At 33.7% G+C, this 16,791-nt stretch overlaps 1 protein-coding gene across 2 annotated transcripts in view; it reads left to right on the top strand.

The window, feature by feature from the left end:
• MDGA2 (MAM domain containing glycosylphosphatidylinositol anchor 2) overlaps positions 1-14,596 on the top strand; it is a 919,864-nt gene extending 905,268 nt beyond the window's left edge. For both annotated transcript variants that reach the window (XR_015133654.1, XM_086318927.1), the window contains exons 15-17: positions 266-396; positions 11,516-11,621; positions 14,288-14,596. Coding sequence is in view for 1 of the 2 variants with exons in the window: in XM_086318927.1 (XP_086175053.1) it covers positions 266-396; positions 11,516-11,621; positions 14,288-14,376 (326 nt within the window). In the remaining variant the exon portion in view is untranslated. The remainder of the gene's footprint in view (positions 1-265; positions 397-11,515; positions 11,622-14,287) is intronic.
• The last annotated feature ends 2,195 nt before the right edge of the window (positions 14,597-16,791 follow it).

Consider the following 16,791-nt stretch of genomic DNA (forward strand, 5'->3'; position numbering starts at 1 on the left):
TTAATTTAATCATATCTGCAAAGTCTCTTTGCCATATAAGATAACATTCAGAGGTTCTATAGATTAGCACGTGATCATCTCTGGAGACCCGCCATGTATGCCAAGTGTCCTAAGAGGAAGATTGGAAATGAGAGAGGAAGAGAAGAGGAGACACTGGAGTAGTCCATGAAATTTCATTTTTAAAAGTTTACAAGTGCTCAGTTAAGGAGAAACAAGTATGAAGCCAAAATAAATACACAGAATAAAATTACATTGTTATTTTTAGGTGTTTTAAATGTCTATCTACGTTTGAAAGGACAGACAACCATAGAGAATCCACTGTGGTCTTCAAGTGGGAACAAAGGACAACGATGGAATGAGGCACATGTTAATATATATCCAATTACTTCATTTCAGGTAAGAAAAGAACAGTCACGTCTATGGATAGATTGTTGCACCTGAGCATAATGTTAAAGGCAGAACTTGAGCAAATTAGAAAAATAGTATGTAAAAATTCTGATATAAGCATCACAAAAATCACATGATTGTTTCCCTGTATTCTAAAAGCAGTGTATAAAGGGAAAATGCCCTTTTCTTTTATTAAGTAACATTTCTCAAGTAATATGTTTGAATAATGGTCTATCTGAATTCAAATGACTTGCCTGGAGAAAGTGTTATCCATTTCTATAAAATCATATGTGTATATTTTGTTCCTTGAAGACAAACAACATAGATTCTTATATAACAGAAGCTGGATAATCAATTCTCAATCTGAATTTTACTTGATGGAATTTTGTATGCTTTAACAAAATGTGTCTTTTTGTCATTTTAGTAATTTATTACTTTGATTTTCAATGTCAGAGAACTTTAAACAAATTGCTTTTATTTGTTTTTATGTAGAAAAGAAAGGCTTAGATAGGATTAAGAGAAAGAACTAGTTGCAAATATATAAAAAATATTTTAGTGTTTATACTAGTCATCACGGCTAGAAACAATTTATCATGAAGCTGTTTTAATGAAGAAAATAATGTAGCTTACTGATTTTAATAACTTTATATAATATATGTGTTTTATATACTCAGGTTGAGGTTTTTTTTTCATACTGGGGAGTTCTTAATTGCATTTTATGGCATTTAGTAAGGGTATGGAAATTCAGACAGCATCAATTATGCTAATTTTTAATTGGTGGAATACTCTTTTTTGGTAACCTAATCTATAAAGCTGTAATGATTTTGATTAGAAATTGCATTACTAAAACTTACCAAGATGATAAAAATGCATTCAGTTGTTCACTCTGGTAAAGAATAATGGAGTAAGTCTAGTTGATTATCTAAAAACACATAAAAGCAACTCAAATAATAGATCCTAATAATTTTTTTCTATGAAAAATAATAAAATAGTAAAAATGGAATATATGGCAGCATATTATTAAACTAAATTAAACTTGTAAAGATGGAACTCCAAAGCATTACTGATAGAAGTAACCTTAATATTAAAATGTGCATACCTCTATACGCATCAAAAAAATCTTTCTAAAAAGACATATTTTTGCTTTATATATCACTGCCCTAATTAACACAAAATTATTAAATCAAATATATATACAGTAAGCATTTAAGGGAATAGTTATATTAATGTTTCCTTCAGAGTAATTCCTTGATGCTATAGACATCAATTTAGTCAATATTTATTAAGTACTTCCAAAATAGGTTTCCCTGATGGCTCAGCGGTAAATAATGTGGCAACAATGCAGGAGACTTGGATTCAACCCCTGGGTTGGGAAGATCCCATGAAAAAAGAAATATTGGGGTGGCAACCCACTCCAATATTCTTGCCTAGGAAATCCCAGGGACAGAGGAACCTGGCAGGCTACAGTCCATGGGGTTGCAAGGTCAGAGATGACTAAGCGACTAAACCAACACCACCACACCTTCAGGACAGTCATTTATTGTCACAGACAACAACTCAGTACTTATTGAGCTAGTACCATATGTCAGGCACATTGCTAGGCATAAAGATTTAATAATGATTGTTTACTTCAGATTGGTGGGAATACATATCTAAACACATGCATTGCATAATGTAATAATGTCAGTAGTAAAATATGCAGAAGTTTCTATGAGCACACATAATGAACAAGAAGAGTATGGAGGAGAAGCAAGAGGAGCCTGTAGCTTGGGGTGAAACCTGATCTGGAGAGAGGGATTGCAACTCAGAAAAGGGGCTAATATTAATATCGATGCAGAGTTCAGAGTAAACAAAACATGCAGGTCATATCTCACAGGATTTGTCAGAGAAACATGGAGATGTTTATCTGGAATTTGGAATACAAAAATAAAGACTGATGTGAGATGACATTAAGGAACCTCAAGAGCATAGGCACTGGGGAGTCATGGAAGATTTTACTCAAGGGATGGGATGGTGCATCACTTAGGTGATTGTATGGAAGGTGATTCAAGGAGGTAAAATCGGGTCAGCAAACCAGTTAGGACACTTGTAAAATTCACATAAGGGATATTGAAGGGACAAACCAGGGAAGTAGTACAAAGAAAAGAGGATAATTTCAAGATATATTTGGGTATAAAAACTAGCAGAACATTTTTATGTTGGGAATTTGGGAAGTAGCCATGAATGACCAAGAAGTTTCTAACTAGAGAATCTTGAGTAATGCCTGTTATTTTACCCATTACCTTAAATAACAAAGAGAGGAAAAGAGAATAAATTCCGGGATCATTAGGGTTATTTCTGTTCTGGACATGTTAATATAACATGCCTGTGGAATGTCCTCTTAATGATGTGCAGAGGGCTATTGTATATATTTTTCTGAAACTCTGAGGACAAACATGTGTGTAAGTCATTAGGCTTTATGTGTTGCCCAAAACTATGGGAATGATTGATATTTCCAAGGAGAAGTGTACATATGTGAATAGTTATTAAAGACAGTGGAACCACATAGAACACAAACCAATCATTAACAATAAACTGTGGAAGAACAGCTTGATCCTAAGTAGTATTTTTTAGAGTTACAAGGAAGAAGATCCAGGAAAATTTGGTGCCCACAGAATTTGAAAACTGTGATTCTCAAACTGGAAAGCAGGTCAAGTCTAGATGACTTGTCCTTACAGACAGTTCCCACTTAAGAAATGTAAGGAAATTAGGAAACCACCATCTTATCTAAAATTATTTCACTATTCATAATTAATTGTCTTCACAGCCACTAATCATTTCTTTTGCAATATCTAATCTACTTTCAGGGGTTTCCCAAGCAGTGCTAGTGGTAAAAGAACCCACCTGCCAATGCAGGAGACATAAGAGACCTAGGTTCAGTCCCTGGGTTGGGAAGATCCCCTGGAGAAGGAAATGGCGACCCACTCCAGTATTCTTGCCTAGAGAATCCCATGAACAGAGAAACCTGGCAAGCTCCAGTCCCTGCACAGGACTGCAACTTAGCATGCACGCAATCTACTTTTACCTCTACTCAGAGTATTTTTCATCTTAGCTAGTATAGTTTCCATCTCTTTAAGTTCAGCTTGAGTCTTTTTACAAAATACTTTTCATATCTTAAGTTAATGTTTTGAGCATATTAAGTCCAGTTATAATAACTAATGTCTGCTAATGATATCATCTGTGCCAGTTTTTGGTTGGTTTTGATTGATTGATGTTTTCTCATCTTTACAAGTCATTATTTTCTTGCTTTCTTACATGTCTGGTAGTCTGACTGGGTGTCAGACATTGTAAATTTTACCTTGATAGGTGATGGATTTTTTTTTTTTTTTTTGTATTTATATTGGAGCTTATTTGTGGATGTAGCTTTTTTTTTTCTTCCAAGATTTACTTTATTTTTGGCTCTGCTGGGTCTTTTTTTGCTGTACATGGGCTTTCCCTAATTGCAGAGAGCAGGGGCTATTCTCTAGTAGTAAGCAGTGTGTGGGCTTCTCATTGCTGTGGCTTCTCTTGTTGCAGAGCACAGGCTTCAGGCGAACGGTCTCAGTAGTTGTGGCCCAGGAGCTTAGTGGCTCCACAGCATGTGGGATCTTCCTGGATCAGGGATCGAACCCTTGTCCCCTGCATTGGCAGGCAGATTCTTAAACACTGAGCCACCAGGGAAAGCCCTGTGGATGTAGTTTAGTTGTTAATACTCAGAAAATTTTTGGTAATTTTTGTTCTTGCTTTAAAGATTTGTTAGGTGAGATTAGAATAGTCTTTGCTAGCAGCCTGATTGTTTCTCTTCTGAGTACTCTATCCAATGCCCCGTAAATTATGAGATTTTCCCAAGTGTGTTAGCTGGACACTGTTCCCTTAACTGCATCCCTCTGGGCCTTTCCCAGCCTTATGTACGTTTCTTTCATTCGAGTCCCAATCAGGACTTTGCTGAGAACTTCAGGGGGTTCGTCTGCAGATGTCTCTTTCTCTCCAGTTCTTTCTTTGCTGGTTTTCTACCCTACATACTCTAGCTGCCTTGGACTCTCAGGTCTCTCTCTTCAACCCAAATTTTCTAGTAGGCTCTACCTTTGTTCTGCTTTCTTCATAATCTATAAATTCTGTATAGGGCAGTCATAGAGCAGACCTCGTTTGACTTCTGTCACTCAGGGTTCATTGTTCTTCATTACCTGATGTCGTCTAGTGTTCTCAATACCATTCATTGTTTCAATATTTTTGTCAAGTTCTTTGGCTGTTTCAGTGGGGAGGATAAATATGGTTTCTGTTACTCTATCCTGGAGGGAAGTCAATCAAAAAATGAAGATTTTGAATCAATGAATTTCTAAGCTATTTAAATTACTAATGAGAAATGAAGATGAATAAAATATTTTTTATATTGGATCTTTAGGTTCTTCTATCTCCAAGACATTTCAAGGTCTATTGGCTAAGGATTACTTCGCTTCATAAATTTTGATTGTTCAAGGAAACACAACTGTGGCATCCGACCCCATTTTTTAAAATTTAATTTTGTTTTCAAGTTTCTCGTAGCTGTTAACTTCTTTTCCAACTGTTTTTTTTCTCCTCAAAAATCATTTATAAACTATCAAGCTTCTCAAAAATCTTTCTTTGGTGTGTGATGCCTACCAGAAAAACATGGCCCCCCCCAAAAAAAAAAGTATGAAATATATTGCCATATAAATTAAGTTGTGAGTAGTTTTAATATTATTCAAACGTAGGTTTGTGGCATCCAAGGATGTCTTTAATTCAAGTGGATACGATTTCTCTTACCTCTTGGAATTTTAAATGAAAAATAAGTGATTCTGAGCCCCTGTTAACATTGACACATTTTATGTTTTATTTGTTAGGCGTTTGTATACATTCAAATTAGTTTGATCATAAACTCTAAAAAATAAAAATAAAAAACCATCACTTGCAAAGTTCTTTGTCTAAGTCTGTCCAATATATTTGCTTAGCTGACAATAACATTATTGTGTAGTACTTTTTCAGGCAAATAGAAATTTTCTCCTCCTGAAATTTCTTTGGGGCTCTTTTTCTAGAATTGATTTAGCATGATCAGTGCTTGTAATGAAAATATATTTAGCTATATTCAGAAGGATTAGGGGGAAAGTTTCTAAAAAGTAAAATTAATACAGTGTTAGTCTTCCAGTGTCCCTTTTGTTTTATATCCTACACCTAGTAAAATATTTAACTGCCCCTTTTAATCCTTTACTTCTTTCACAGTGCATTTCAGACATTTTCTGAGGGAAAAGTATAGAGGCATTATGAGACTGACTTTACATTTTCTTAGTCACAGGCAAAAAGAATTCTGGAGATCTTCTATTCTTATACTCTCATTTAAAGATTTGGAAGTAGGCTTTGAGACAATTTATCTTAAATCACACAAATCCTTAACATTAAATAGGGATTGGAAAAGAGATTATAATGCTCTCATCACATCATTCTGCTTTTATATTTATCTAAGAATAATAACAATCCAGAAAATGTTGTCCTTAGTAGACATTGCATGCTTGTGTAGATATATATCTGGCATTTTAAGCCAAATTCCAGGGCAGTTATAGACATGATGATGGCTCCTGAAATAACTAGCAATTGAAAACATTTTCTAATTGCAGTTGATAGTGCCATCTAGTTCTTTCTGTTTTTGCCAGCAGTCAAAATCTTATGTTATTATTTGATATTAGAAGCTTTGACAACCAAATGACATGTATCCAGCAAGTTGGACTGGCAGAGTCTTGAGAAGTTACACTCAGTGTTAATATTTATGTAGTTTCTCAAATAAAAAAAAAAGAAAAACTAAAAATAAAAAATCAAAATTTAGGCTACCCACCTGTTTATTATGTTGTTGCTGTTATTGTTCTGTTGCCCAGTCATGTCAGACCCTTTGCAGCCCCATGGACTGCAGCATGCCAGACCTCCCTGTCCTGTACTGCTTATTATGTTACCTCTCTTCAAATCTCTTCCGTATTAGTTATGGATAGTTCTCCTGCTCTTTGCACATAAGGGAAAAGGCCATACTCCCCTTCTGCGATGGCCCACACTCTGTGGAGTGCACTTCTCTCTGTATCTGAACAAATCCACATGTTACCTATCAAAAAAAAAGGGAGCGGGGGAAGGATAGTCTAATTATTTGCTGAACCAGTAATAAAATGAAGGTAAAATTATTAATGTTACTAGCTCTTTTCAACTTTATTCACATCCTGAAGTTTTTCCAAAGATGTACACTGTCAGTTTTCAAAGTGCATTCCAAGTCTTTGCCTTAGCAGTAATGATCAGAACCAATATATGTCATCAGAAAGAAAACATTTGCAGAAGGCACCATTAAGGTTGAAGTCAGATCATCAGAATTGTGTTGTAATCTTTGACTCCCCATCTGCTTTTACTCATTAATGCTACACGTAGCTCTTCCCACTTTTCTGAGAAGTTATATTTGAACATCAGTTCTAATAGCATCATCTGTATTTTCCTACATATTGATATCTTTATCTTTATGCTTTAAAGCATTATAAATAAATGTAAAAAACTATCAATCGATGACTTAATTTTATGTAGTGCAGTTCTAATACAGAAATTCACATATATTTTTTTAAACTCCCACTAGCATTTACTCACTAGGAATTAATTTTCTGATCATGCAGTATTTCTCACATATTAAGTTTGCTGAATTGCATGCACACACTGTGAAAATATTACCATTTTAAATTTGTCACTTCAGTTAAGGGAAACCATTTTAAATAAGATCAGTGTGATTGTGTGAAGAACAGGCTCTGAGTAATTTGAACCCTCTTTCAGGAGACCTAAACGTCAACATTCTCTCCCTGAGAATCTAGATGCCATTAATTCCTTCTTGAAGGCAATTAAGCCAAATCTGTCAGAAGTATTGAAGAGGAAAGGAACGTAGTCTTATCCTTGCAATGTAATAGTAGTCAGAATCATGATGGTACTTAATTAAAATATGACATAATTTAAGCTATTAAATTAGAGAGAATTTCTTCTCTGAGTGAATATAATTCAGACTTTTTTCATTGCATACAGATCATATCTTCCAAGTTGAGATACATCATATTATAATGAACTATTATAGTTTCTCATCTTTGTATTTGAGGAAAAAGATGTTTGTCATCAAGGATTTATTTTTAAAAGCACTTGAAAGTTTGGCCAAGGTACACTATTTAAATTTAATACATATACATCCTATCTCTGTTATCTATCTCATAGTCAAAAACAATATAAAGGAGAAAGTGTGCCTCTAGATCTCTGTCTCAAAGCCATTTACAAGTCTATTAGAATCTATGTGTCATAATAATTCAGATAGCATTGTAGTTGGTGTTCAGAGCATAAAGAGAATAATGTAATAAATATTTCTTTGTGAGAATCCAGTGAGTTAAAAAGAAAATCTATATCTTCCCAATAACAAAGCTGCTATGAAAATTAAAGGAAACAAATCAATACCCTGCACAGTATATTTTTCTTTCTTCTTGTCCAAACAGGACCATCAGGAAGGTTACAGTGTTTCTCTAGCCTGTTGGATTGGATCTCCCTATCATCACAAGATTTCAAATAAATATTAAAAATACCAGTTATAACTATACCAAGAGTTTGATAGTCAAAAGTTATTTTTATTATCCCAGTAATAACTGCTACTAATTCTCTGATTTTTTTTCCACACAATAACTAAAAATATGGAAAGTAATCAACTTTATTCGGAGACAAACTGTATTATCTATAGTTGTACAGATAAATTTAAACAATAAGTTTACAAATCAGTTTTTACTACTTCATTTAGGATCACCATGAAATATTTCTATAAAAGAGTGTTCTGGATAGAGGCAGTCCTCTGGGCATATGGCAATTCAACTTTTGCTGATTTGTATTTCTGCTATTCATCCAACTACACACTTGTGGTCAACATTGCCAGTAGGCAAGCAGCACGCATATTGAAATACATCAGTCAGTCTACTCCCTGACATTTACCATAAAAGGCTCCCCAATACTCCCTCTCAATCTGACCAGAAAAGAAGGGTGGCAGCGTCCTTCATGGCCTTGCTGCTTGGAGAGCTTTGTTTTTAGCACAAGCCTAGGTTCAATCTTGTGTTTTTGGTCAAGCTGCACAGGGAGGCAGAAAGAGGGGAAGAAAAAGAGAATTAATAGGAAAAATAGAAGTGTTTAATACTTTAAACTCAGTAACAGAAGTTATGAAATGCTTTGAGCAATGGCAGGATCATTCTTTTACTGACAGGTAGAGTCCGGCTGCTCACTGCTTAATAGTCAATATAAGGCCAGGCTGGTGGAAAGGAAAGTTTGCATAATACATCCTTCTTCATGCTTCCTTCCAGGATTAAAATTTGACTGGGAGGCAGAAATCTACACTTTCTTTCATTCAATCTTTAAAATACACACATAAAAGAAAAAATTGTGATGATAACATCCTACTTTTATTCAGTAAAGTATTTGTCTTGGGGGAAAGTGGAAAATATTTGATTTTGTGGAATCAGACTCATAATAGCATGAATTTTGAGTTCTGACTTTCTCCAAGATAACATTCCATTCATGTTGTTATCTTCAGGAGAGAAGACTCAGCATCACATGACTGAAACTAAGAAGGGGGTGGGAATAACCATTGATTTACTCTTAACATTGATTCTTTACCAGGTAAGCAGCACGTGTTAAAAAAAAAGGAAAAAAGCCCCATTGCTTAAAAACCCATGCTTACGAAAAAGGCAGTACTTTCTCATAGATAGACTGCTGATAAGGGCAATTTAAAATGATCCTGAAGAACCATGTGTTCCAAATAATTGTGTATAGTACTTATGGGAAATATATTCATTTCAGCCTTGTTCAGAATAACTGAAAATAATTTTATTGTCTAACAATAATAACAATACATACTGATTAAATAAATTTTGTTTTATCAATAACATGGACTATTCTGCTGCCATTAAAATGACTTCTCCTTTTCCATATTCAGTGCTTTTGAATTTTTATACCATTGATTTTTTATTTAAATCTTCTCTCTTGGAATTTAAATAGTCATCTGAGGATTTTTTAGCCACTACCCAGATATCTTCCAAAATACCACCCTAAGTCAAATGCAAATTATCGTTCCCAGGCAGCCAAACTAAGGCTTCAAGTCCTGATTCTGTCTAAGGATGGAGCATTTATACACTGCCAACTTGGTTCTAAATATTTTAACTCTGGTCTGACATTTTATTTTGGCCTCAGTGATATAAGACAGATCAGATCAGATCAGATCAGTTGCTCAGTCGTGTCCGACTCTTTGCGACCCCATGAATCACAGCACGCCAGGCCTCCCAGTCCATCACCAACTCCCGGAGTTCGCTGAGACTCATGTCCATTGAGTTGGTGATGCCATCCAGCCATCTCATCCTCTGTCATCCCCTTCTCCTCCTGCCCCCAATCCCTCCCAGCATCAGGGTCTTTTCCAATGAGTCAACTCTTCCCATGAGGTGGCCAAAGTACTGGAGTTTCAGCTTTAGCATCATTCCTTCCAAAGAAATCTCAGGGCTGATCTCCTTCACAATGGACTGGTTGGATCTCCTTGCACTCCAAGGGACTCTCAAGAGTCTTCTCCAACACCACAGTTCAAAAGCATCAATTCTTCGGTGCTCAGCCTTCTTCACAGTCCAACTCTCACATCCATACATGACCACAGGAAAAACCATAGCCTTGACTAGACGAACCTTTGTTGGCAAAGTAATGTCTCTGCTTTTGAACATGCTATCTAGGTTGGTCATAACTTTCCTTCCAAGGAGTAAGCGTCTTTTAATTTCATGGCTGCAGTCACCATCTGTAGTGATTTTGGAGCCCAGAAAAATAAAGTCTGACACTTTTCAAAGAAATGGCTTTGGACACTATTAACGTATAATACTTGTCTCAAAATAGGTAAGCAAGAAACCCTCTCTGTATCTAATTTAATTCTAAATTAAATATAATAATAATATAATAAAAAAAAACTTCTCAAATCTTTTTATCCTATAAAATCATGAAACTTATCCTCATTCTTATGGACCATATTTAAGTAGGGAAAGGAAAGTCCTCAGAAAAATCACCACAAATTTACCTTTAAGGAGTCACATTAAACCCTCAAGATAAGACAGAAACAAAAAATTTTGTATTCATAAAAATAGACTTTTGCTGTAATTTGTTGCAATGAAATAAGATTAGAGATCATATTAAATTACACACATTAGTTTGATGTTGAACATAACTCTTTATTAAGCTAATTTTTCTTCAGAAAGAACAAACTAGGTATTTCATTTTGGTACATAGAAATTTTTCTGGGAATATAGTCACCAAGTGCATAGGTTACTTTTTCTACCAAAAGGATACTGGAAGCAAGAAGAATTTGTGAGATAAGACAGAAAATTTACAAAGTGTCTTATGTCTATAAAAATGAAATAAAAAATTGTTAATTGTCCTTATATTGACTTTGTATCCAGAATTTAGTAATAAATGTAGATTGATTTCATTCATCTGTTCTTTCAACACTGATGTCTTAAGACTTAGTGCCATCCACTGTTCTAGATACTGGAAGTTTGAAGATCCGCCACTAAAGACATAAATATCTTCAAGTATTTAAAAACAAAGCATATGGGGAATATGATTAACTTAGTCACTGTGTAAACACTTGTTCTGGGCTTCTGTAAACATAGTACTGGCACAGTGAACCTGGAACTGATTCATCCATAAAATGTATCTTTAATAGAAAGCCAGTGTTATGAGATATGTTTAGAGAACATTGGAGGGGATCTATTTCAGAGGAAAAAAATGTCCTTACCCTTGAAAGCAAAAAGTGATATGATTTGTTTTTTTGTAGCTGTTTTTATTCTATTATTCAATTAGGTTTAGTTTTGTTTTAAAATTGTCACAGAGCTTATAAAATGGAAAACTGCTGTACAAGGAAGATCCTATTACTGGTTTTGTTGAGAAAGTTTTTTTGCAAGCAAGAATTCTGAAGACTACCAATAATAAATAATACCAGGATTGTCAATTTTAGGTTTGGCTCCTCTATTTCTCAATAAAAATTCATCTGCAAATCAAAGTTCTACATTTAGGTTTGTTTCATTCATATTTGTAGCTCATTTTTGAAGGTATTCGAGGTCCTGGCATAGAAGGTGACATTGCCATTGATGATGTATCAATTGCAGAAGGAGAATGTGCAAAACAAGACCTGACGACTAAGAGTAAGTATCTCTTCTTAGATCTGTTGGTGTGATGTTAAAGTAATGACTATTAGGCTAACATGGTCTAATTGTTATAATGAATTTATTTTTAGTTTGTTTATTCAAAAATTTCCTATGCATGAAACTCTAAAATTTCAAACATATTTTAAAATCAAATTATTAAATCCAGTGGTAGACACTAGACCTCAGTTATTTGACCTAAAATAAAAGTAATTTTGATTTTGGTTCATATAAGGCAAGCACACTTTGATTTTTAATTAAGGTTTTTAAATATTTTTTGTTTATATGATTAATTTCAAAGGATTTTTAAACTATTATTAAAATATCTGGCTAATCCAAATAATCAACCTACATTTATATAGCCATGGCTATTTTTATTCCCCCAAGTTTATGAATGTATTTTATAGGTCTAACTTATGCCAACCATTTTAACAGATTCAATCTTGTGATGAGTGTTAGTATATATGTAATAAGTAATGGAGTAGCCTGATTTTTTTCCTGGTATGATTAATCTCCTACGTGCATCACAATCTTGTTTAGTAATTTGGTTTCACTATTTATTCTGGTTTGAGTATTATGATATAATGATATATTCAAATTGCATTTTTTTCACCAAAAATTCATTTTTAGTAAAAGAGGTTTATATAGAAAATTATAAATAATGCAAAAAGTATCATTTATGTATTGGGCTGTTTTTTTTTTAATCCTTATTATATTATTTATGTGAAGATGAGAAATTTAAAATTATTCTTATGAAAAATTCCTCCAATTGAAGGATTTTCATAGAACCATCTGGAATCTTTAATTTTGTAGTTATTTAAAGAGGTATCAATTAAACTAAATATGTACAAATAACTTATTAATTATTTAACGCTTACAAAAACAGCATGAAAATCCACTTTATATAAGTCTAGAGCAAATCAGAGTCTTTGTTAATTGAGTATATTTGGTGAGAAATTATATCAGTCTGGATGTTGAAAGTCAAATTTATACAACTGTCCACTGATTGCCCATAAAAACTGAATTGACTCCATTTTTCAATATTGTTAAGAGACAAAAATTAAAATTGTGTATAACAATGAGCCATTTTGCTCATTTTTTTTCACCTTCTTGTCATTACACTTAACATTTCAAGTAACAATTTTAGTAAAAATTTCTCCTTGTGACTGGGTAATTTTGCTTTAGAAAATCAGTAGCTAAATCCAAATGAAGTAGGTTTATCAAATACACAGAAAAGCAAGCATTCTTCTCAGAGGGAAAACAGATTTCTTTTGAATTTCACAACATGGATCCACGACAGTAACATTACATTAATTGAAGATAGTTACCATCTTATACAGAAATCTTATATTTTTGATAATTAAATCACTGAAAAGTATTATAAATCAAATACACTTTCCAAATGAGGAAAGCAAGAGAACATAATTTACTTTCCCAAAAGGAGAAAGGAGAAATGTAGCCACAATGAAATGACCATAAAAACCCATAGGCACTTTATTATATGATGGAACAGTTTCATAATCAGTTTTGTTCTCCTAAACTACTAAGTTCAGAAAAATGTGTAACTATTTTAAGTAAGATATCTATATTTATTGGCGGTATCTTTATTTACCCTCTGTAAATCAGAGAAAATAAATCTAATTGAACAAAAAAATTTCTTTGCTATGAGATAATATTCTATTACATTTGTTTCTCTTTAACTATCACTTTTAAAGTTCATTTTGATGAAAACTGTTGGATGAATATTAAATTTATGTTAATTTTTAAGTGCAAACCAGCTTGGAGACCAAAGGCCTCTTCCTAATTGCTCAGGCTCCCAACCCCTCTCCAGTAGAAAATGTAGCACTCTGGCCATGCTATCAAAAGCTGAGATTGTGTGTCTGTCTGTAACCCCAGCTCACTCCTAGGTGAGACCTATTTTGTAACTTAAGACAGGTTAATGAATTATTGGGTTTGTCCTTGTTAGTCCTCCTAGGTAAACTACACATTCTAAGAGGTATCATCTGGATATGAAATTTAAATTACCAGCTACAGGAGGCATCTCAAGGTTGACTGGTGAAACAATTTTTAGTTAGAACAGACTTCATAGCACTTTAAAAAATTACACTAAGGAGAATATTATTTACCTAGTTTACAGATAATTGACTGATCTTATATATATAGAATCCACTATTTGCAGTAGTTAATTCCTTTACCCATAATAATCCCTACCTAGTTTTCATAGAGTAGATTTTCTCTCAGTGGTCTTTAAGCTTAAACATCTCTGAAAACTTTTTGTTTTTTAAAGCTGACCTTTTAGATTTTTGAGAATTTTCTCTGTGTGCATGCCTTCATGTGGCCAAAAAAAACTCTGAGGTTGAGCTAAGCCACAAATTCATATAAATATCTTCTGAACAGGTTTTGTAGCATATCATATCAATTCGAAAATCTGAAAATAGTTTTTTGTCAAATTTCTAGGCATATATTCAAGTTATTTTCCTTTTCACTTGTCTTGGAAATGAATCTGATAAATAAAACAAACCAAACCAAAACAACAAATGTTTTCCAAAAATATCTTCTGTGCACTAAAATTGTTTTGTTGGTTCACTAAAGTTGTATTGGTAGCTACATGGAGTACTTAGTCTCGTTTTCCATTTGTTTCTTGGCATTTATTTCCTTGTCTTTAGATTCCGTTGATGGTGCTGTTGGAATTTTAGTACATATATGGCTTTTTCCGGTTATCGTCCTCATCTCTATCTTAAGTCCTCGAAGGTGACCTTACCCTGGCAGAGGCTATAAAAGATTCACCAGGCACTAGCATGAAGAAAGAGTCTTTGTAAATGGACACTGAAAAAACAAACTACCAAAGATTCCTCCACTGACTACTGACTCAAAAATAAAATAATAAAAACAAATTTTTTAAGCACTGGGGATAAAAAGACATCATGGAAATATAACTTATTCCGCACTACAAATAAAAGAAACTCTTGACCTGAGTAGAGAAGAGACCTTCAGGTGCTTCTATGGCTAAAAAGATTACATACAGCATCATCTGGTCATCTGGTTGAACTCGGAAAAAAAAAAAAAAAAAAAAGAGCTATAGAAATCCTTGTCAAAGCACAAAGTCATGGCTGGTTTTGTTTCAAATGAATAGTTTGCTTGTTACTATGGAAACCTAATGGCCTGCCAACGAAAACCTCACTGTAAACAGGGTACGTGAAGAGCTGGCATTTATTTTCCTTTTGAGAAGGTTTTGCATAGAGAATTAAATAAATGTAGGCCCTTTTACCTTTGGTTGTTACCCTTCCTTGACAATAACCCGAACTCAGAATTATTTAAAACATTCTTCTTCCTCCCCACCTTGTCCCTATCCCACCTTTATTATTATTATTTGTTTTCCTCCCATGGCTAAGCTAGATAACTGTATGCTATCTCTTTTTGCATGCACTACTATCCAGGATGGTAAACCTGGGCTTACACATTACACAGGCTTATCGGAGTTTGCTTGCGGCCACTTGAACACCCAAACTAAGTCATCTGTTCCAACGAAGAAACCAAACCACCATCTTTTATAAATTGCCATGGAAACCAAGTGCCTTCAATGAGACAAGCCTGAATAATTTTCAACTCAGAAGCTTGCACTGCTAAGAGTGGTTTGTGTAAAACTATTTTATAAACAAACTACAGAGCCTAAATGTGCAAATTACAGGCAAGACAACAAAGCCGCTTCTGAAGAAGAAAGGACCGAAGCTGCTGCGTAAGCCCATGCAGACAAGATATTTGTTGTTTGACCTCCTAGACAGCCATGGCCTTTTGGCTTATTGTTCATTAGAAAATAACTTCCATTGAGACCAGACATGGGAGCAACACTTTTTTTCTTCCAGGTTATTAAATGGGTCAACCAGAACAAAAGGTTGTTAAGATAATAATTAGCGCAGAAGGTGGTAAAACACAAGCGTGATTTTTTACTCTAACCTCCATTTGAAATGAAATTGGCCCTAGCTTTAGAGGGAACAAGAAAATGTCTGTGATTGCAGTGCATACAAACTCTACAGTGGAACTGGGCCTGAAAAATCTGGCTTTATTCTAAACACTGAGGGTAAAATGCCTCTGCCCTTTAGTCAGACTCTGTGCAAATTGTGAAATATTATTTTATTATTTTGCCAAGATTAAAAAACACTTTTACAAAAAAACAAAAACCTGTAAAAATGATTTTGAGCTACCTGAGGACAAATCATACCTATAACCAGCCAGTTTTCCAATGCATTGTAAATTTCACTTAAACCTGTTGGTTATGAAAATTTGAAGATCTTTTTCCTTAAATTATCTCAGCTTTTAACTTCATTTAAAAAGACTTTGTCTAAAGAAGAATACTATTATTATTATTATTATATGTTCTTTCAACACCCCAGGATTAAAAAACTGATTATGCAAGTAATTGGGATATAAGTATTAAATTATAACATTTGCAAATATTAATATAAAAAGCACAACAAAATGTAGTGGAAAAATGACAACGCTTGATTTTTTTAAAAGAAAATTCTGTAGAAATGTTTGTGCAAATTCAGTAATTCAACTTAAAAGATAATTTTACAGCTATGTTCAATAAAGCCTCTTTCCAGGTAAGGTATGAAAAGCAGTATGTGTGTTTGTTGAACAATGTTCACTTATCACTAAAATGAGACTAGTTATACAATTTACTGGTTATGTTACCATGGGATAAATCTTCAGTGCTTCATATACTGTAATGTCTGCAGGAAGAAATTCTGAGAGGGAATCTCTGATGCACTCTCCCTTATATGTAATACATGTTAAAAAAAATCAAACTTTTGAAAGTAAAATATGAAACAAATATGAACTTGGAATTTAATGTGTATTTTCATAGTTAAAGAGGGGACCAGTCTGAATATTCCAGTAGTAATAGAATCAAGCTAACTCAAGTTCTTTAAATTAAGCAGAATAAACAGATGAATTTAAAAACACATTTGAACAGATCAGGCATATTGAAAAATATTTCAAAATTATAGTCACCTATCTATTTTATCAAACCAAAGAAATTAAAGTAAACAATATTTGAGGCACTTAGCTTAATATTTACTAAATCTCCCTTCAGCTTGATTTCCATTTTAGGTGGCAACTAACCATTTCTCTCCACTCTCCCATATTACTGAATCATTTTTTAAAATTTATT

Source organism: Bos grunniens, chromosome 10, assembly GCF_055505025.1.
Source record: "Bos grunniens cultivar Pamir isolate PY7600 chromosome 10, Bosgru_T2T1.0, whole genome shotgun sequence".
Taxonomy (NCBI): domain Eukaryota; kingdom Metazoa; phylum Chordata; class Mammalia; order Artiodactyla; family Bovidae; genus Bos; species Bos grunniens.